The sequence below is a fragment of the Toxorhynchites rutilus genome, chromosome 1 (assembly GCF_029784135.1).
Source record: "Toxorhynchites rutilus septentrionalis strain SRP chromosome 1, ASM2978413v1, whole genome shotgun sequence".
In the NCBI taxonomy this organism is placed as follows: Eukaryota; Metazoa; Arthropoda; class Insecta; order Diptera; family Culicidae; genus Toxorhynchites; species Toxorhynchites rutilus.
Window position 1 is genome coordinate 167638045 of NC_073744.1, and position 23236 is coordinate 167661280.

The 23236-nt window shown below is 43.3% G+C and overlaps 1 protein-coding gene across 7 annotated transcripts in view; it reads left to right on the forward strand.

Annotated features, from left to right (window-relative positions):
• The window catches only part of LOC129774403 (trithorax group protein osa), a 476322-nt gene extending 454477 nt beyond the window's left edge, over nucleotides 1–21845 (forward strand). Inside the window, exons 5-11 of one of the 7 annotated variants that reach the window (XM_055778154.1) lie at nucleotides 1117–2912; nucleotides 2973–3625; nucleotides 7175–7554; nucleotides 7874–7906; nucleotides 8182–8476; nucleotides 13044–13170; nucleotides 13280–21845. In XM_055778154.1, coding sequence (XP_055634129.1) covers nucleotides 1117–2912; nucleotides 2973–3625; nucleotides 7175–7554; nucleotides 7874–7906; nucleotides 8182–8476; nucleotides 13044–13170; nucleotides 13280–14354 — 4359 coding nt within the window. In that variant the 3' untranslated portion in view covers nucleotides 14355–21845. Of the gene's footprint in view, nucleotides 1–1116; nucleotides 2913–2972; nucleotides 3626–7174; nucleotides 7555–7873; nucleotides 7907–8181; nucleotides 8477–13043; nucleotides 13171–13267 lie in introns of all 7 variants that reach the window. The other 6 variants (XM_055778172.1, XM_055778139.1, XM_055778146.1 and 3 more) reach the window with 6 other exon arrangements.
• The last annotated feature ends 1391 nt before the right edge of the window (nucleotides 21846–23236 follow it).

Genomic DNA, 23236 nt, shown 5'->3' on the forward strand with positions numbered 1-23236 from the left:
TTTGTCTGTTTGATCCTTATGGAATTGTAAATTTCTGAACCGATCGGCGTGAAAATTTTTATGTTAGTGTTTTTGGAGCCTGGGAATGTTCTTATGATGTTTCGAGACTCCTCTCCCCTCTGGAAGGGAGGGCTCCCATACAAATGAAGCACAAATTTCTGCATGACTCGAGAACTAATCAAGCACATGGAACCAAATTTGGCATGTGAGGATTTTTGAGTACGAGAAATTTTATTGTGGTGTTTCGACACTCCTCCCTCCTCTGAGAGGAGGAGAGTCCCATACAAATGAAAAACAAATATCAACCAAACATGACAATTGCAAATTTTCGGAAAACTCTGAAGGAAAATGAAAAATTCGGGAAATTGAATTCCCATATGTTGTTCTACTATTACATCGTGGTAAGCGTCCAATTATTCCATTCAATTTGCTCGTTCATTGCGGACATTTTGAACAAAACAAAACGAAATTTGAAAAACCAACTCTTTCGTAGCAAATGCTGGTTGTCGATTTGTCGATTTGAAATCAATTTGTGCGCGTATGATGGACTCACCGCGCGTTTGCTGCTGCTGCTATCGCGCTGGGGATAATTAAAATGCCTGCCAAATTTATTGGTATCGATTATTCATACGCGTCCGCTTTCGATTCTCGGAATTCAGGAAGTGGGAGGTAGGCTTAATTTGATTTGCAAAATAACTTCATCGTAGCCAGTGGGGGGCGGAAGGGAGTGCCGACCGTCACGGCGGGACTAGATTATGTGGTGATTAAATTAAATGATAATTTAGAATGAGTTCCATAATGGTAATGAGCGCGCATATTGAATGCGCGCATATTGAATGCGCGCAACGCGGACGGTGTCCTCGACGGAGAGGGAAGAAAAGGACGGGGGGCATGTATCGCTGACGCTGATTTATGTTCCAATAAATCGGTTGACCCGTCGCGCGCTTACATGGCGCCGCCGCCCTCGAGCGACAGGTTTCGCGAAACCGCACCTAACTAATAGCGGCACTTAGCATCTTAATGGGTACTAATTCAATAGTCAAACCCCGTGATTAACATAAACAACAAGCGCACTCACTGACAGGTGGTTTTTTCCCGTTTCTCTTAATCGTCCAGGTATCGAACGGTCCGATAGGTGCCCACCTAACAGCAATCGGAGGCCACCCGGCCGCTGTGGCGTCGCCTCTATCGCAACAACCGGTAGCGTCACCCCAGCAGCCACAACCTCCGGCATCGCCCCACACCGCTGGTCTCAGCAGTAAGCCCCTGCTGCCGACGGCGTCCGCCAAAATTCCTGCGACGGGTGGCGGCGGCGGCGGCGGTCCTTTGAGTACAACGACGGCGACAACGACTGCAGCAGCGACGACAGCAATATCGGTAGCAGCCCAGCAGAAGCAAGGATCTCCTCAGTCACCGCTGCAGCACGGCATCGGATCGGTTCCGTCGCCCGCGATGCAGCAACCTCCAACGCCACAATCTCAACCGCCTCCCTCGCCCCAACAGCTGCAACCCCAACAGCACAGTAGCAACAGCAACAGCAACAGCAGCACCAATAACAGTGGCGGCGGCGGCGGCGGTGGCGTGGTGAAGCCTTCGTCGGTTCCGAGTTTTATCGGAGCTGGTTCCTCATTTGCAACGGCAACAAGTGCAATGGCTTCGCTACCGAATGGTTTACCGCTTCCGGCAAGTGTCCCCATCGGACCAACCAATCTCTCCAATAGTTTAGGACCGGCCGGCGGTGGTGGCCAACCGCAGCACAACAGTAGCAACACAAGTGGTAACAGTGCGGCACCTTCCTCGCTGCCACTGAATGTACCGCATACCCCACCAGCGGCAACGCCCGCTAGCGGCCAAAGTCCGGCCATCCATCCCACGGTAGAAAGCTCCCTAGCGGCCTCGGCAAGCGGACTTCGGACGCACAGCCCAGCGGTAGCGACCAGTGCGGCCCTCTCGGCTGCGGTAACCCCAACCGGACTGTTCAATGGATCTCACATGACACATCACGCCGGAATACCCCCTTCGGCCTCGATGATGATGCCAAACGGTCTTGGCAGTATACCTCCTCACTACCGAACGGCATACCCCGGCTATCCACCGTTGTACACTCCGTACGGAAGTTTCAACCACAACCCATATCTGCCACCCTCGGTTTCCGCACCTAACCTATCACCCCGCATGCATCCGGGTGCCCCTCCAGGACTTGGCGGACTACCTCCTTCTATGATGGGTCTAGGCCTAATGGACTCCCGGCTGCAGCAACATCCCCTGTCCGGAACGAACGGCAGCCCATCGCAAACCCGCGATCGCGATGCTTCCCCAATGGCGCAACCTCCCTCGAAGACCATGCGACCAATCACCCCGAACGCCAACAGTAACGGTAGCAATAGCAACTCATCGTCCACTCCTTCGGCGACGGCACCTCCTCCCTCCGCGAGTGGACTCGTTCCGCCCCAGTCCTCCCACATACCTTCGCCACACGGCGGGTTAAGCACAGCGATCCCGCCGGGAGCGACACCTCCTTCATCACATCCGCTTAGGGAGCACCAGCAGCAGTCGCAACCTCCACCAATGTCGCATCCAAGTTCCGGCGGCTCTCATCTCTTACCTCCTCATCATCCGGCGGGGCAGCAACAACCGCCACCGCTCTCTCACCACCAGCAGCAGCAGCAGCAGTCGGCATCGCTTTTAGTGGGTCCTTCCTCGCATCATCCGCTGGTGGGAGGACCTCTGCCACCCGGGCTAACGCCCGGAAGTCACCACCTGCCCCCGGCATCGCATCATCCTCCTACCAGCAGCGGCAGCAGTAGTAATAATAGCAATAATCCCCACCCACATTCGGCTTCCAGCAATAGCATTGCACGGACCCACTCGCCCCGTGGTCATAGTCCCAATAGAGAAAGAGATAGTTATAGGTGAGTATACTCTGTGTTTCGATCGAAGTCTCGCTCTAAGTTTCGTCCTTCTTTTCACAGTAGTAACATAAGTAGTTTATCTCGATCAACGCCCGGTTCGGCACTACCGTACGGCAGTGGTAGCAGCAGCACGAGCAGTGCAAGCACCGGTGGCCCCCCACCGGGTCCATCCCCGACGCTTCCCTACAGTTCGGCAGGTCCACCCGCACTGTCCTCCCCGGCAGCCCTAGCGGTCTCGTCGGCGGCTTCGTCAGCCGTTTCTTCTAGTCTCACCTATCCCAAACCTTCACTAACCACCGGCAATAGTAGCAGCACGAGCATTTCCGGTAACAGCAGCAGCAGTGGTGGGCTACCATCGTCAGGACCTCCCGGATGGCCCCCATCAATGCAACACTCGAGTGCGGCAGCTGCAGCCGCCGCTGCAGCAGCAGCTACGGGAGCACCTTTATCGCACTCACCGGCAGCACCCGGCCTGAACAACAGCAATTCTTCCTCTCACTCACGACCAAGCCCTTCACCTTCTGCCTCGTCCGGTGGACCAACACCCACAGGCGGCCAGCCGCCGGCTTCGCTCTCCTCGGCACCACCGTCATCATTCCCGGCGCCTCTCTTCGCGGCGCCACTACCGCCGCCCGTCGTCTCGACGGCCACAACACCCTCGCAACCGACGGCCCCACTGCCCTTCTCAGCCGAGTCACTCTTCTCAACGAAAGGTTAGTAAAAACTTCTCTCATTCAGTTTTATTCTGCGTGGCATATGAGATTTGACAAAAGTAACATCGCGATCGAGCAATTGGTCTCTCACTTTTATTCCTTAAATCACATATCAGTGTGACAAGCATCGTATATCGCTCTCTACGGCTTTATATACAAATAGAATATGACATATTCGTATAACGGTTCCACTTTTGCATGTATATGCCAGTTGTACGCATCTCCCAAATATGGTGTGGATGTATCGTCTCCAATTATGGCATTTTATACGATTTAATGTTTGCTGGGACATACATGACGACCGCTTGCGAATTTGTTTGGACAAATATGCGATTTTTATTTGCATCTTATACGACTATTGTCATTCGAATAAACGATTTATTACAGTCATAGAAAAAAAAACAAAATGTCGGAAAATATTCATAATTATATTTATAACCTCACGAATCGCCATTGCTATATATATATGTATACATTTATATGTTTGTGGAAAAGGAAACTATTCAATTGGATTCTAGTGGGAGTGGAATATAAATGTTTGAAATGAATGGTTAAAAAAATTGCCTCGATGGGATTCGAAGTCCGGTTGTTTGGATTATCAAGCATCAACTATCTCACACGATTATCTGAAATATAGTGCTGGGGCAGTTAAAACTCGTACATACGAAAGATACGTTACCGATTCTACTTATTCAACTGTGCCCTAAAGAGAAAGAACCCTTCAAACATTAAATCGTATAACTTTTGCACATGCTAGGTCGCATATAAATCCGTATCAAATCACAGGCATATAAAATATCAATCGAAGGATGCATCATGTGTATCCGAAATCGTATGAAATGCAAAAACACGATTTTCTATATAATTGTTGGTTTAAGTCGTATGTCGGTATAACCTTCATCCTAGTATCACGATACCAGCAAACATTAAGTCGTATGAATAACTATAATTGGAGGCGATATACATACAACCAAGACACATTTGGATGATATATGATGCATATAACTAGCATGTGTGTGTTCACTGTTCAAGAATTCAATTCCAGATAGCCCTGCGAGATAGGTGCTGCTCGATAAACCAACCAGCAGGTGGTTGAATCCCATCGAGTAATTTTCTCCAACATCACTACCACTCGTTTTAAATATTTATAACCTCCTCCCATAGAAAGTCAATTGAATAATTCCTATTTCTCCAAACAAAGTGTTCTCATATATACAAATGGCCATTTGCGGGGCTCTGTATATTTGACGTAAATATTTCCCGCCTTTTTTCTTTTTTCCTATGTATGTAAGAAATCGTATATACCTATGTCAATAATCGTTTAGATGCACATTTAAGTCGTATTAAACCGTTTAACTTTACATATTCCAAGTCGCATATAAAGTGGAATCGAGTTACAATCTTATATAAGGCCGATCAAAGTAGACATAGTGTATATATAAAATCATATAAAATGCGATACACGCGACACAAACCGTCACGTTACATAAAGTCGTAATTCGGTATAAGAATCATCGGTTCTATGATATACTTTATCGTGAAATTGAACTAATCGACATCATATATGCATATCAGGCAGATACAGTTCGTGAATCGCATGAAGGAATAATTAAAATCAATGTATTACGGCGAAAAATCTTATTTCATGCTGTGGGAAACCGTTCAACAGTGAATCATATTAGATTATAAATGAGGACATATTACATCAATGCTGTGTCGAGGTCTGGTGGTGATTTACATTTAGGGAGGCAAATTATCTTAAGCATCACCCACTCATTTTAAATTTTCACATACTCCTCCCATTAAACGTCAATTAAATTATTACTATTTCTATTAAAATAATTATAACCTCACGAATATTTTCTGCCATTTGTTTTTTTTATTTGTCTGTAAAAAATCGTATATACGTATGACAATAGTCTTATTAGACGCACATATAAATCGCATATTCACCCAAACTAATTCGCAAGCATTTGCTATGTATCTATATTGCCTTCTCTTTTGCATGTATATGCTAATTAGGCGTCCCATATACCGCCAAAAATATGGAATATATGATACTGTATATACGCTGCTTATACGATTTAATGTTAGCTGGGAAAACTTCGATGAGCGGGTAAAGACTGCGATTGAAAAGAAACGGAGAAACTGATCAAATCTTTAGGTGAACATCTTGCTCAGAAAATGGGGAGTATTCAAATTGGTATTTTAAACATTTAAAAAATTTGAAAAGTTCGTTTTTTTGCAAAAAATTATAAAGAAACATAATTAGCTGTGATTAGCAGCATACTTTGAGCAACAGGACTGTTCGCTCTGAACCAGATTGTTCTAGGAGAAAAAAAAATCATAATAAATCAGCACGAAGAAGCGATATAAATAGAAATTAACGATAACGAAAAAAATGATGAAAAAGCCTAGAAATAATGCACGCACACACCCAAGTATGCTAAAAGCGCAACAATTAAACATAAAATGGAAAGAAACGTAAAAGCGCGTCCATATTATGCCGAATGATGCCGATCGTTATGTAATGTGGACGCCCTATCGGATGCACGAAACCGAAGCCCCATCGGATGCACAAAGCCCATCACGAACATACGAAGCACAATACCGTCAACGCGAATTTACTTTGTTTTATTTTGGTTCGACTTTATTCGATCCGGACCGACTTATTTCGGGTTGGGTTCGGCATGATTCGAATCAGTTTTCGGCAAGTCGACAAACCCGGGCAAGATGCAATGAAAAACATAAAAAATCTGCATGCTCATCATCGACTGAATTTAAGTACGTAAATTGTTCAAAATTGAATAAGAACCAACATTTTAAATTGGACAGAACATCCAGCTTTCAAGACACAGTGTTCGAAGGCTGCTATAAAAGAAGAAAATCAGCCTTTTTCCAGTAAATAACAACCCAAGGAAAACATGTGGGAGGAAGCTAGTAATAATGTACTTAAATATAATTGGGCCTTTTTCGAATTACGTTGCAGTGCGACATATTGTAGAAAATATTCGTCCACGGTTGGATTTACTTTCTGAAACTCCTATTGTTGATGAGAATATGAATGACAATCGACAATCGATTTGAAAGTAGCTGTTCTCACAAATGTTCTGAAAAAGTGTACCAATAGCTTAGTTTTTGAAAAACGAGTCGATTTGAATAATTCGAATAGCTGGTACTGTTTGTCGCTTTTGCATCTCAAAAGTAAACGGGATGAACAGTACGTAGAGTTGCGCAGAAATAAATTAGAGAACGAATGGAATAGGTTCACCTCCGCGCGGAGCATGCATTCGCAGGCCTTGAAAAAGACTAGATGTGAGTACATTCAGAGAAAATCGACCAACATCAGTATAACAGCAAGGAGTTATGGAATTTTTTTTTACAATGTAATTGAACGGATTACAGAAGTCAAATATCTTGGAGTAGTTATTGATATTTGTCATCCAAGCCTTTAAGTCTCACATTGATAACAATTGTCCTCACATGCCGCGCAGAATCAGGCCGATTGTGTTTCCTTAGATTACTCTAACACTTTTTCGTCACACACAGTGTCCGACCAAGCGGATATGTTGCGGCGCGAATTGGACAACCGGTTTCTGGACCGAAGTGGACTCAGCTCGGTTCAACCCTCGCCCTATCTGAGGCAGGAACTGCATCACCACCAGCATCAGCACACCCATCTCCATCAGCACCAGCACCAACATCAGCATCAGCCGATCCTACCGACGGCGGCATCCGCTTCGCCTGCCCTCTTCCCGCCACCACTGTTCAAGGATGTGCCCAAAATTGGTGCCGTCGATTCGCCCTTCTACCGGACAGGGCTCGGGATGCCTGCCTATCCGGCGTACGGTCCCGGACTGCTCCACCCCGGTCTGAGTGGGCCCACGCAGTTCGTTCCACCCAGCCATCTGCAGTCGTTCGTCCCGAAGGTAAGATTCTGCCCCTCCTAGTCTCACTCACTCTCATTACGAACTCTGTGCTCTCATCAAGTTCCCAAACTAGTGACACTAGAGTAGATAGCAGCATATTATTGCGTTCCATTCTCTCTGTTTAGAAAAAATGTCTATTGTTCAATATAACCACGCATCGTGCCCACCGCCGCCACCATCGCGCATCCGCTCATCAATGCTTTGTTTTTTTCTTGTTTCTTTCTCGTTTTGTTTTGGTTCATAACCGTACCCACTACTACTACCACTACCACTACTACCTCATCACCACCAACCATCATCGACAACGAACGAACAACAGCAACAGGCGCCCCCGGTAGACCCCAACAAGAAGGTAGGTTCCATCGACACATCATCATGCTTGATCATTTCATTCCCGCCCATCCCCATCTTGCTTGCATGTTCTGTCATTGCTCTTTCTTATAGTCTCTAGTCTAAGAGGTTTCGAAGGGCCCAGGTAAGCGTAGCTTCCACTAAAACCGTTGCTTCAACCAGCTGCCTGCCTTAATTTTCCCAAATTTCTCATCAAACTCGATTATTTTTTCCCGAACCCACCTCCATACTGAATCACTGTAATATGTGTTCCTCTTCCTTGCTTCTTTTATCCAGAAATCCGGCAAATGGAACGCGATGCACGTGCGGATCGCGTGGGAGATCTACCACCACCAGGCCAAGCAGAACCCGGACAAGGCGGCCTCGATGAAGACGGCCAGCGACATGCTGAGGCCCCCGACCCACATGTACCCCCCGTCGGCAGCGGCTGCGGCGGCCGCCGCCGGTCTCGTCCGGCCGCACGAGCTTCCCTCCTCGGCGTACCCACCGGGGGCAATGGCGGGCCGACCGGGCCCGTACGAGTCGTCCCCGCTGCCGCCGAGCTTCATGGGATCGGCCGCTAGTCATTTAGGTGAGTTTTTAGATCTTCTTTTTTTAGTGAACTCTTGAATTTTTTTCGGAACCCATCTCTATACAAATTCTAATTCCAATTGCAAAAAAAAACATTTTACAAAACATCGTTGATGATGAAACAGAAGATAATGCATTGTTCACGTGGAACTCGTACGCGCAGTGCTTGGAAATATCTGTTTCACATCAATCTTTTCCGCTGAATTTCTGACCACATTCGATTATTATACCATTGCATTCGGGATACCAAAAATGAACCAACGCCAAACCTCACAGCAAGCCACTCACAGTTGATTCATCCAGTTTCGTTCATTCTCTTTTTCGTTCTGCTGTGTTCACGGGATGTGAGCAAAAGGAAATATCCCTAGTTTTGTCATTCATTGATATTAATATACCGGTTCATTCACTTTCAGCATCGTGCTCGGACACTGACGAAATGGAGAAATTCGATGAGGAAGATAACGAAGTACAGAATGCTCATAATGGTGACAAGAAATGAAATTGCTCAAGCATGCAAGGTTTCCGTCTCAGTTAAAATCACCTCAGTGACGTCTTTAGATAACCCCTATTGAACTGACAGGAGTCAACATATCGAGTATCCTACTGACATTTTCCCTTTGTTTTCACATGAATTGGGTATCCCACTGACAGTTCTGCTGAGATTTTGCTAACGATCCTAGCATCAATCATAGCACCCGGCAGGTTAAAATACTTTCATTTTACATAGTGAATATGCAATTCCAATTCCACTTGTCAGAAATGCTTCAAAAGACTCCAATTCCGATGCAAAAAAATACCGTCTTGACTCAAATTTCGAACATTTAATTTTTGACTCAAATTCCGAAAACACGAACATGAGATGGTGGTGTCCAAGAAACTACCGCAATGGGAATATTTCAAGCTTCATTTTACTAACGAATCAAACTGTGCTATGGGATTAGCGGATGAAATTGCCAACATCCAGCTTTGGCTGACGAAGTTTGCGTTCGCTACTCGGATCAATTCTGCAGTCCTCGCCTTCCTCGCCGTCCAACCCTATGCAATCCTTAGTTGTGAGTGTGCATGCAGATCTTGTTCTTTTGTTGGCATTTCCGCTTGCACCTTGCCACCGATTTGCATTGCCCTTTCGGAGTAACTTAAATAATAACTGAATAACCAAGGCACTGACTCAATGAGAAAATCACACACATATCGGGATATTGAAAATGAACGGTCACAATATTCCTGACAATTCAATGGTAATGAATTCTCATGATTCGAACTTTAAGGAAAGCCCAGATCAGGGATGCCAGGTAATTTTTCCAAATGTCTTCACATGGTACGAAAAAATGTCTTCATAGTCTTAACGACAAAACAAAAATTCATAGCTTCCATTTGGACAAAGTTTTATAGCTTATTCAATGTTTATATTAATTGACATTGTTATATAGCGCATTTCACTGAACTTGCCTAGAGGTTTTGAAGTTTATTTCAATAAAAGTAGACAAAGAATATATTTCACAACTGCGAACTGAATTTCATGACTTTAGAAATGATAATAAGCCTGATATACCGTTGTTTGGATGAATATCGCCCAGTTTTTCCACAAAAACGGAACTGTGATAACTCCATTTGTTTATTTCAGCTTTGAAGTCTTGGTTGTAGCTCAAGCCATATCCATAAAACTGATTGTTGAAACGGTGGGTAACCGGAAAACCTTCGTTTTGTGAAGTGGTCGTTTGAAAGATCTAAGTTAATCTATTGTATAATATGGGTCCAAATTTATGAAAATACAATGTCACAATATTTCAAATGTTCTAGTGCAAATGAACTAATGTCTTCTAGAGACATTAAAAGTCCCTCGTTGTTGAAATCATTCTATATACCTGTGGATTTTCTGCTTGGAAAAGCTTGAAAAAAGCGAGTGAATGACCCGAGAGGCTTTGTGCAGTGGCAATAGGTGTGATTATTGCTAGTTGAACGCTAAAAAAAACCCGAGGCAAAAGTCTCTGTTGATTACTAAGAACAAAAGTCAACAAGTGACACTGATAAAAAAGCGATCGAATGACACTGATACAAAAGCTCTACTTTTTTTGACGATCTTTCCAGCCAATAGAAATTTATGAAAATAATATCTCTCAAAAATTCACATACGCTATCATACTGAAATGTCTTAGCATATTTCATAATGTTTTCAAAATGTCTTCACAAAATCAAATGTCTTCACAGTAAGTCAAATGTCTTCAAAATGAAGACATGTCTGCAAACCTGGCATCCCTGGCTCAGATAGCACAGAATGAATATGAATGAACACGGTTGTAAATTTGTTTGACGTCGAATGAATGACAGCAGCATCGACAAGCAAAATAAACGCGTTACACTGATAAAAATATATTTTCAATATTACTTAACAAGCTCAATATTTCCAAGCCTTGCGTACGTGTTGTATATTTTACAGCGGCACGCTGAGTGACCGCTGGAAGAAAAATGACAGCGGTTTGTTTATTTAAAAAAATAGTCCTCTTCCCATGGTGAAGGTTTCACTGCTTTTGGTGTAGTGAGTCAGAAGTTATTCCAGACAGAAGACGAGAAAAGAAAATTAAGCTTGCACACTGACGTTGAAAATCTCTCATGATTTGGTAAGGTGAAGCTCGATTCCGTACGCATTACTTATTTCACTGCAGCACTCCTAGTTCCTGTCTGGAATGTTTTGACAGCAGTTTGTTTTGAAATGCTTCCTCTTGCAGAACTGAAAAGTTTGTCACGATTCATTTAGTTTCAAAGAAGTCAGACTTGATGGGAGCCGCGACCCGAGAATGATTTTAAACATCGTGGTGTAGCCAGCTTCAAAAATCTTCAAACATTTAAGATGAATTTAACATTTAAGATGAAGAAGTTGAGAACGATTAGGCTAAATCCAAAGCTGTCGGATTATCTTTCCACGCTGATAATATTTTGTTCATACTGAGTACCGATACCTATTGTTTATAAAAACTGTATACATTCGTTAAAAAGTTCTCTGGACATTAAAATTCATTTAGAAAAAATTAAAAAATTGTTTTCATTTTTTCATCGTTGAATAAAGTATTTAGTAGATTCTTTGTGGCTAAGAGTAGACAAACAACCGCAAAGGGTTGAAAGTCGTAAATGATCTTAAGGTGAAGGTGCACGAAGCCATTGTAGTACTATAGGTAAAACCACGTCTTTTCATAGGGTAATAGTGTTTGTGAGAGAAGAGCAAATCATACAGTTTGTTTTGATTTTTGTACGTAAATAGATCAATTCACTTATCAGATTGTGTGGCGCTTCACTGACACGAGTCTTAAATACATTAAAAAAAAATCAATACTGAAATGTATGAACGATATGTTCCCATGAACAATTGCATATATAAATATATATAGAAAGTGTATTTGCATATGAGCACATGAGCAAATTTATAACACATGCGAAATTGGGACTCTTTTGGAAGCGTATTTCCACTTATGATTTACCGCACAGTAATTCGATGTTGATGATTCCTTAGTATTTTCTTTCGTTGATCGAATTTTTTTCACATATTCACATTGGAGAGCTTTAACTCTTCTCTTCGTTGGCCGAGGCATTTTGATTGAATGTAATACTTTTCCGTTTACTATTTCTGACAGCAGAGGCAGCCTTGGCAGTGTTCCGAGCTCTGCAATACAATTTTCTTAACTAATGTTAAAGTTACTAAAACTTACATTATAGACTCGTTAAACGTAAAAAATAATAATTGTATTGATATCAACATAATTTAATTTTTTTTTTATTTTCATGACATAACCCGCTATGACCCAGGAATAACATTTTATTGAGTGGTTTTCATAGCTGTTTCGCTGATGTCTGACATCAGTGTCGAAAAAATAACGATGCTTTCACCAATACAAACAAAATCATTGCGGAAAATTGAAAAATGAAAATTGAACTTTCGGAGCACTAGCTCGAGTCTTCCGACATTTTTCATTATACATTGCGACGGCAGATGAAAATTTAATATCTTGTGAGTAATCGATTAGAGTTCAGTTGATATTACTTGATGGGAAGTGTACGAAAACGATAATTTTCTACACACTGTTTCGCTAAACCACATTCAATGGTTATCATCAAACTCAACAAAGCCGAACATTGGAGCAAGAACCCATGCTATTCTAGATGCTATTCCTCCTCATAATAACGCTCGGCCGCATGTCGCCAATACCGCAAAAAAAAATCTTTCCACAATGCACAAGTTCGATCGGATTTCAGAGTAGGAGATTTTGGTCAATTGGGATGTTTCACCGCATCAGCATTATTCCCCGGACATCTTTCTTCCGGATAAATGAGTGTTTCAAAAATATGAAGCACAATCAGGTATCGCCATTTCGCTTGTAGAAACCGAACATTGGCTTCAAAATTGGATCACCTATAACGATGAATCTTTTTTCGAGTTGGAAAATGGGAGTTTTCTTGAGAGATGGATAGAATTAGCCGCCTCAGAAACCTTCATTAATTTAGAGTTAAAATAAATGCTTTCGAACACTATAACTTCTGAAAATCTAATCATTCGCTTCTTCCACTCTCTCTTCCAGGTGTATCTCCCTTCGGACGATACGCGTCCCCCTACGGCGGCTCCCCCTTCAGCGGCATGTCGCCATTCTCTCGGGAGATGCAGATCGGATCGCAGATGCCCGGAGCGCTACACGATCCGTGGAGAAGGTAAGTTTCGCGCGTCTCGCTCGCTCTACCCCACTTTGTTTTCGTCATCGCAGTTTCCACCGATCCTACAACAAAAACCCTCGTTACTAATTTTCAGAAACCTTTCCAGTGCAATACCGCGCAGTGTGGGATCGTACCAGCCGGCACCGCCACCCGGGGCAGGTGGAGCGTGGCCCCCCACCATCAAGCAGGATCCCAGCATAGCGGCCGAGACGGCCCGACGGGAGGCGGAGGAGCGCGAACGACAGCGGGAGCGTGAGGAGCGGGAACGGGAGCGACAGCGGCGAGAGCGAGAGGAACGCGAGAAGCGAGAACGGGAGCGAGAGGAGAAACTCCGGAAGGAGCAACAGGAGCGGGAACGCGAACGCGAGAAGGAACGTGAACGGGAACGGAAGGAGAAGGAACGCAGGGAGATGGAACGGCGGGAGATGGAGCGAGAGCGGATGCTGCAACAGCAGCAACGTGAATCGAAAGCGGCAGCTGCGGCTGCCAGTGCGAACTCGATGGTGCGCGATCGGTCTCCCCTCCGGAATGGATCCGATCTGGATATCCGGATCAAGGAGGAGCCCCGCAAGGACGAGGAAATGTTGATACGGAGTCAACAGGCGGCTGCAGCGGCAGCAGCCGCGAGCGATCCCCGCTATCACCCCTCGATGATGCCCCATCCGTACATGACCAGTCGACATCCGGCCCACATGATGCCCGGTGCGCATCTCTCCCGATCGATGCTACCCCCGTCGATGGGACTCCCGTCACACTTCCCGCCACCAGGCCCCTGGGGTCCCGATCCCTTCCGGGACTATCGACTGGAATCCCTGCATCAGCTTCGCTACAACCCGCTAATGGACGTGTACCGTGCGGAGGAAGCCAAAGCCTCCCTGCTGTACGCGGCCCAATCCGCGGCGCACTACCGCAGCAAAGAACCAAGTCCGGTGCCACCTCCCCAGTCGCACCATCGGATGGGTCCGGGACCGCCAGGGCCCGGCGGACCCCAAGGGGGTCCTCCTGGCAGCTTGAAACCACCCTCGTCTCATCTGGGCCCACCGAGCAACGGTCCGATGCCGGGTGGTCCCCCGGGCCAACCTGGTGGACCACCACCCGGGTCGGGGGGAATGCCCGGCGGTGGACCCATGTCCGTTTCGGTCGATATGCACAAAAAGGAAGACTCCTGCCAGTCGCGATGATAGTCATCAGGGTCCGCATCGTTGATCGTTATCGATGACGATTGAGGGAGCAGACTAAAATAACAACAAACTGACGACACGAAACTGTCAAATGGAGTTCGGCGCGAACAAGCAAATGTAAACAACAACAGAAAAAAGGTGAAACACACAACAAATGGTGATATTTTTAACATGTAATTAGCGATTACACAATTGAGGGACACAGTAAAAAAAAGGAAGAGAGAGAGCAAGCAACAGTGGAGCAAAGAGAATGAGAGAAAGAGAGCATATATGAAATTTTTAGTGAGATATTTAATATTAAACACACACATACACACACACAAATCGAATGAAGCAAAACAAAAATACAATGTGCATTTTTTCCAGCTAAATGGAAAGTGAAAAGAGGAGATGTAGGACGCAAATCAGACGAGGGTTAAAACAATTGAAAGCGTAGTAATTTTTTTGTTTTAGTTTTTAAGCAACGCAGAAACTTGATTTAGCGGAAAACGGAAAAAAACAACATCAACAAACAAAAAAAGGTAAGAGAACCTAATCCACACATATTGTAATATATACTGTAAATGTTAAGTAGTGATATTTGTATAAACAAAAACCTAATTTATATTGGAAGAGAAAGAAGAAGCAGAAGAAGAAGAGAGAATGAAAGTAACAACAAAATTTACCGACGTTAGTAGAGAGATTTTCAGGTTAGGGGATAAGTTTACCACAGCTGTTGTAAATAGTAGATTTTATCCCACAGCGCGCTCGGAGGTGGAGGACTGTGTGAGGAGGACAAACAAACAAACAAAGCAAAAGCGACAAACAAGTTGATCGTTTTCTTCGACTTTTTTCGATCTTTTCTATCTCGCTGAGAGGTGCAGAACAAAATTTGGTGATCACCACACAAACATTCGATCGAAGATGGCGTTGCATTTGTACAGAGCTGTAGCTTTCCACAGGTTAGAGCACAAACTGCGTTTAGTGAGTGTGAGCGCGATAGAAGAATGCATGCACACGCAAACACTCTTAAGCCGACCAAAGGGTGCCCACACAGACAAGCCACACACACACACACACCCTTTTCCCACTTTTCCCCCTTTTTGTGATCCACACAAAATTTTTGTTTATTGATATGGTTGTGTTAAGAAAAAAAATGGTTCGTTTGTTTTATTACCTTTTTTTTATTCGACATTTTGTGTAACCTTTTCAAAGCTGGTTTAGATCTATCGTGAACATGAACTTGAAACTTTTTTCGTTAACCCATCAATGACCAAGCTGTAAAAAATATTTTTTTAACAAAAGCCATTGGTGTAATTTTGATTATTGGCGTTACAGAAACAATCTTCAAGTTTTGTAAGGTTTTGTTTTTTGTTAGGTTATGTACTTTCCGCACATAGTTGCTTCAAACCGATTTTTATGCCCAATATGCCCAATGCTCGACATAAAACGGGTTAACAACTCCATGCATAAAACGCGAGGCAGACATCTGTTGAAACGATGGGAAGAACCTTTCTAATTGAAAAAAATATTTTCAAGCACACTTCATATTCGTAAGCATGGTTTGATTGAACATTTCACTACGATTCTAAATGTCCACCGCTTAATCGAGCTGTTGGTGAATTCACCATAGTAGGCCGGTGAATGTGAACAATGGTGAATATAGACGTCAACATATTGCTCCGTGAACTGCTATTGTTGTTGTATTTTTTAATAGCGCGTTATGGATGTTTTTTGTGAGAGGATATGTTTATTTGTTTATTGTGTTTTAGATATGACATTCATCTGACAACATCGTCTTAATGAATAAAAACTTGTAAAATAGACGAACAAAACATGCAAATATAACACTAAAACATAATATTAAACACATCCGGATTCTCAATTTTCTTAAGCGTAGTGATGGTTCTCTAAAGTCAAAAAACTGCTCTACGAACGAGAAGGTTCTGATCATTTCCGTTATCGGCTCAGGTTGACCAAAAGATGAACGATATGGAAGCGGTTACAGCAAAAATGAGGATCGTAGAAGTCTGCTGGGAGCGCGAAAGTTAACCCTCTCGAGCAAGTTAGGCGCATCGACTTCACCACATAGAAGTTTGGCAACGAAGGTGGCTTGTTGGAAACGCCTGTGATGCTCAAGAGCATTCAATTGCAGCAATCGGCATCTAGCTGTTTACTACGGCAGACTCCGCGGATCACGCCAAGGTAGATTCCTAAGCGCTCTACGGATGAACCATTTCTGAATCCGTTCATTCCTGGTGATCCATATGTGTTGGTAAGGGCTCCATACTGCAGATGCGATTTCAAGAATTGGCCGAACAAGCGAGCAGAAGAGTAATTTCAGGCAGTAGGGATAAGTAAAGTCCCTAGAAATTCTCGAAATAAACCCAAGCTGACGATTGGTCTTGGCGACAAACGAAATCATCGATCGTTTAGTTGAAGTTGGCTGGAGTTGGCTGTTTTTTTCGATGGAAGCTCATGATGACACACTTAGTTATGCTGATGGTTAGTTTGTTCAGGCGACACCGACTCAAGAACTGGTCAAGCAAGCTCTGTAACCGACGGCAATCCTCGACAGTTTTGATGGCTAGATAGATTTTTAAGCCGTCTGCTTAGATCGACACACAGTCAGAGGCTAGAATATGCGACACATCGTTATAGAAGATCGCGAACTGCAGTGGTCTCAGATTGCTGCCTTGCGGAACTCCCGAAGAAACAGCAAACGGCGATGAAGTGTGAGACAGGAGCTTGATACGAAGCGTTCTTCCAGAAAGATATGACCTCAGCCAATTGATGAATCTGTCGGAAGCACCAAGACGGGATAGTTTTCTCAGTAGGATGCGATGATCAATTCTATCGAAAGCGGCTTTTAAGTCGGTGTAGATAGCATCAACTTGAGCGCGTTCCTCTGACGGTTGATACAAAACGATGAGAACTCGAGAAGATTGGTGCAAACCGAGCGTCCTGGCATAAAGCCATGTTGTGCTGGTGAGATGTAACTCTTCACTTCAAAAAAGACAGCATCATTCACGATCAGCTCAAAAAGTTTAGAGGCGGCAGAAAAGCTGGTTATGCCACGATAGTTAGCCACGTTACACTTGTCACCTTTTTTAAGCAAGAGAAACACGAAGGAATGTTTCCACACGTCTGGGAAAATCCCTTGACTCAGCGTCGACGCGAAGAAGTGGAATGCTCCAAGCTTGAGACATTGGAGATTTCGTTCGTGGAGTATTCGTCACAAGCCAGCTGCCAACGATTTCGCAAAAACGCGTCGCCATTAACGTCCTGACTAAGGGCACTCCAATTGTAGCTACTCAAAAACTCGTTAAATACAACAAAATTATTTTTTGCGTAATTCAACGCGTTTTATTCGCCTTCGTTCCGATCCTCAGCAGCCAACACTACTTCTCCTGTAGCCGATAATGACAGTACTAACGGAGGATGATGCAAATTAACCGCTAGCAGTGGCGATACAGATTCGTTGATAGCAATGTTAATATCGGGAGCACAAAAAACTAGATCCAGTGTTCACGAAAATTGCGAATGAAGTTGCGCTGCTGGAGATCGAGAAAAGATGACTCCATCCAATAGGACAGCACTCGCCGCAAGGGTCAAAGAGGGATTCAGATCAACAACAGAGTTAGCGTGTAATTCCCATGCAATATGGTGCTGATTGTAATCGCCACATACCAATACGGTGTCATCAGAAGACGCTCGGTCACACTGCTCTCGCACAGAAGACAAATGGGAATCATAAAGCCCCACGTAACGACTGCGATCGGGAGGAATGTATACAGCGCAAAGTAACATCATTTTCCCACGTATGGTAGTGGAGCCACAAATCTGTTTCCATTCCTCGTTTGAACCGCTACAGCAGAGAAGTGATGAGCTACTGCGATAAGGACACCACCAAACCTGGACTTGTTGGAAGGACTATGATCACAACCGGAAAACGTTAAACTCAGCTCCAAATAGCTGTATGAAGTTGATGCTGTCGTCAACTCCTGTTTCAGTCAACATAATGACGTCGTAATTACAATCGCATACTGCTACATAGAGATCGTCAATTTTTAGCCGTACATCATTGGAAGTCGTGTCGTCGCTCCTAAAAATGAGAGGCAGATCGGGTTGCGAATGGTGCTCGATTGAATCGTACTCGCCTAGAGAGGCACGTTGGAAGACCCCTTCCCCAGTTATCCGAGAGATGGAGGTTGAATTGGAAGAATTCGTTCAAACGGAATTCAGCTCCGAGTACGAAGTGTCTCCAAATAGTTTGTGTCACTGTGTCACTGATCGTTTACCTCGAATCCAATTTCACTCAGGTTTCCAGACGTTGTCATCAACTCGTCGACGTAGTCTTCAACGGGACCGATTTTTTTTCCCAATTTCACCGACGTCAATTTTTCTTAACCATTCCCACTAACAACTATCCCTTCCATGATAAACGCTAGGGAGCCACGGTATAGAGGCGACCATTCTGGCCTTTAGGCGGCGAATATTCTACTAACATTCCTTCCCTTCCCCTGGTGACTGTAAGGACGTGGCCGGCCTCGTTATTGACCATTTGAAGCTCGAATCACCGAAAATTGCACAACGAGAATGATTTGCTAGCGTCATACTGTGTGTTATTTGTGCAATTTGCAGCTAATATCCGATCACTCATATCAGGATTAATCGCTTGTCCTCTCATTGACTTCGCTGCCTTCCAGGTACCTTCACTGATCTGCGTCATCTTCATTGTGAAAACCCATGATGCATTATTTTCACGTCCACGCAGCTTCTTCTTGTTCGATAGGTTTACAGGGTTACCAGTGATACGTACAACGCCTCCGGACTGAAGGCTGACAGCACACCGCCGTTTGACGCCCTTGTACTTTCACTCATATTGCTTCCACCACCTGGACCGTGTTATCTCTTGGAATCATGGCTTCGAAATTAATCTAGATCTTCTCGTGTGACTTCTCGGAATTTTCCGGCCCTGGTCAGCCTGGGCCTATAACCACCTGTAAGTAGAAATAAAATATTTGCGTTCTGGTCAAAGTCAAGGCGAGTCTATGGTACTAGGTGAGACCGTTTTGGAACTAAGTGGCAGAAGGGAGTGAGTCTCTTTTGCTCTGTTTGAGTTTCGTCTTGTGGTTATTTACAATGGTATCATATCGTGTTTCGGTGTTCTACAATTTTATTGCCATCTGTCTCGTAGTAGCCGGCTATGGAACTCGCATTCGCGAATAATCCGCACCGCGGATCATTCGCTCCAGATAATCGGGGTTCTACTGTACTCGACAAAGACGTCGATTTCGCCTCCTTCGTGTGTTCAACCAACGGAAGCGCCACCAAAAGTAAGCACATCATTCAAATCATCCATTTTTACCAAGTGTGTATTTTATCCGAATTAAGTGCGATTCACATACAACATCCACGTCACGTCACGTTACGTCAATTATTCTCCCATGCAATTTTTATGAAAACATTCACATACACCGGCAACGGAAACTTCGACTTGCCGTTGATGGTGTATGTGAATGCTTCCATGAGAATCGCATGAAAGAATAATTGACGCAACGTGACGTGGATGTTGTATGTGAATCGCACTTTACTTCATTGAAGCTGGATGTTTATTTACTTCACGTTCACTGGCGAACATTCAATGTGACTGTGAACGTGAACATTCCATTCACCACGATTTTCTGATTTGTTTGTACAAGTTCAAGTTCACGTTCACGGGAGGTCTAAACCAGGCTTCACAGGAAACGAAATTAAATACCAGTATTTGGAACTTTCTCCTCCTCTCTTTCTTCCTTAACGTTGTTGATGGATGCGTGAACGTACACGCGTGAACGCACGCACACGCACACAAATGAATCTCATTTACTTAAGTTTGTTGTTTATTGTTTGATTGTTACGAAGAAATTCACACACACACACACACATACTTACGCGGAAACAGGCAAAACTAAAAACAACGCTGCGTGTGTGGGATGTGCTGCGGGACTTTCACACCTAGAAATTGTTTATATGTATAATTTTAGCGTGTAAGAAACTAGTTTGTAGCGGCGAGGTGAGCGCGAGAAGCGATGTGTTCGGCGAAACACTTATTTTCTCGCAAGCACACAGAAAATTTCAAAACATTTCTCTCGAAAGAAATAAAAACAAAATAAGAAAAGGAGGAAAAACAAAAAATTAAACTCAACGCTCTTGAAACCTTGTATGAGTGTGTGAGAAAGAGAGAACGAGAGAGCGCGAGAGAATGAGGTGAAATAGAAACATGAAAAATATTAACTTGTAAGAAGAAAATTAAATATGATGAATGATGAGAGAAAGAGGAGGAGAAAATAAAAATGCAAGTAGGAAAGTATAAATAATTTTCTAATAGGTCTAAACTAAAAACTAAGCTCGAGTACTCGTGCGCCGGTTCGAATGCGGAAAAAAACGTTGCGCGAGAGAAAAAGGAACAGTGATTAAAATAATCATTTAAAAAAAATACATATAGATATGAGCTAGGAGCAGTCAGTAAGAATCGATGTGAGAGATAATTATTATTAATATTGTAATTAAAGAAAAAAAACTACACTTAAAATGTGCGCGCATATTTAGCGAAACAAAAAAGAAAAAAATAAACAAACAAAAGAGCAGAGAAATGAAACCGATGTGAAATTCGGAACGGTAGTAATTTAGTGAAAATTGACAACACAGGAGCTAAAACACGAGCGACGACGAGGGCGTTCCGAGGCACTGCTGGTGCCATCTCGTGGCAAGGCGCGCTTGTGAGCGAGGTTAGGTTTTTATCGGCGGAAACAGTGGAATCAGCAGCAGCAATTCAGTTGTAGTAGGAGGAAACCAGCAGGAGGAAGCCGGAACAATTTCTTTCCCTGCACTGTAAGTTTGTAATTTGTGTACAACAACGCATCATCCGTGTATGTCTCCGTTCTAAAGTTGATTAGGTTATGGCGTAATTTAATTGTCAACATTTTTTTATTTATTTGATAGTCATTTTTTTTAAATAAAGTGGAAAAAACAAATCAATTATTCAGTTTTTTTCGCCTGTCAATTATTTTATTATCATTTTTTTACGAATAAAACGTACATACTTACAATTTGAAACGCGTGTTTTTCTTTCGTCTTCTTTCTTTCCCTGATTTTCATTCCAATCAGTTTTCAGTTTGTGTGATCGCGCGGATTCCCGCGTCATTTTGGACGACAAACAAAACAAAACGAGATATACAAATATGAAAGAAATTACAGAGCTGAAGCGGAAACCAAGAAATACAAATAATGCTGCGTAAAGGTGACACAAGAGACAAACTAACAAACAAACAAAATTAAACGAGAGCGGAAGAAAAGAAACACGAGAGAGCGAGCGAGAGAAAAAAGAGCGCAGAATAATTGAACGGAAAGAAAACAACATTAAAACCTTTGTAATTGTAAGGAACAAAAGAAGAAACACGGAAACACAAAATCATTATGATTAAAAAGTAAATAGTAAGAAAAAATAAATATTTAAAAACTATTGAAGAGCAGCACTGTTTTTATTGTATGTGTGTGAAAGTGAGAGTCATTCGCAATGAAGCGTCCCCTAGCAAAAGTTCGATCAAGTCATCCGGGAACGAGGAAGCAGTCCGCCTTGACGTATAATCACAAATGTTTGTTTCGAAGAATCACAGTAGGCCATCCATTATATTGTGCTTGTCAAAAAGTATGTGAAAAGAGCATCGGTAAGTAGCAAACTTGATAATTGCTGCAGGGCTTGAATTTATTATCCAGATGTCTAAACCCAAGCGTCTCCTCGAAATAAAATTATGGCTGCGATCCATTAGGAATCCGACGTTTCAAAATCGGTTTTCCGGACTCGAAATGCCTAGATGTGAAGCCGAGTGGCATCAAATGTCATCAACAAAAATCGGCATAATTGGCCGATTTTTCTTGATCGGTCTGTACGGAATAAAATTGGGTGGGTTGAGGATTTTCTGCAGAAAATTCGACCCCGTTTATCGACCCATTATTTACTCATTTTTTTTTATTTTCTTACATTCAATAAAAAGTAAACCCATCGTAATTTTGTGGCATGCCCAATTCTGGCAACACGGCACCGTCAGCTTACCGATTATGTGGGCTGGGCACTCGGCACATTTTTCGTCATCACCGCTCGGTAGAGGTGTGCAAATCAGCTCATCATGATGAACAGCTCTGATCATATCAGCTCATCTAAATGAGCTGTTCTTTATGAACAGCTCTTCAGCTCAGTTGTCAGTGCCGACTTTCAATTTGGGTCCCAAACTCGATAGCCACGAAGCCAGTTCGAAAATGTTAAAATTCAAATGAAATTTTTCACACCATATTATTAATTACTTGAAACACATATTCCAGACTATTATTTACAACAGACTCGGCGAGTACAACATTTCCGACATTTTTACTGAGGCTTTACATTACAATAGAAAGTTTTCTTCAAAAAAAAAAAAAAATCTTATGAGATTTTTGCACCGCCTGCAAACAAAGTGTTTATCATTGAAATAGAATACTCATTTGATGCACAGAAGTTAATTTTCATTAATAATTTGAATTTTAAAAACGTGTTCATTCTGCCTGAGAACCAATTATTATTTTTGGCGCCCCCTAAACTGGTAAACAAAGCTCAATGCCGTCAACGCGAATATAACAGTTGAAAAGACGAGGGACAAATGAAACTAAACTGATGTCTTAACACGAAGAGCGAGAGACGGTCAGTTCATTTGAATCTTACAGCTCACACACTCTCTTCAATTCTACAGCTCTTTTCTCTCCTTCATCATCATCAAAGTGAGCTGAAGAGCTGTTTGATTTTTTTTTTGCGAGCTGTTCCGCGTCAACTCACTTCAAAGAGTCAATTCTTCGGAACAGCTCATGAGCGGATGGCACATCTCTAC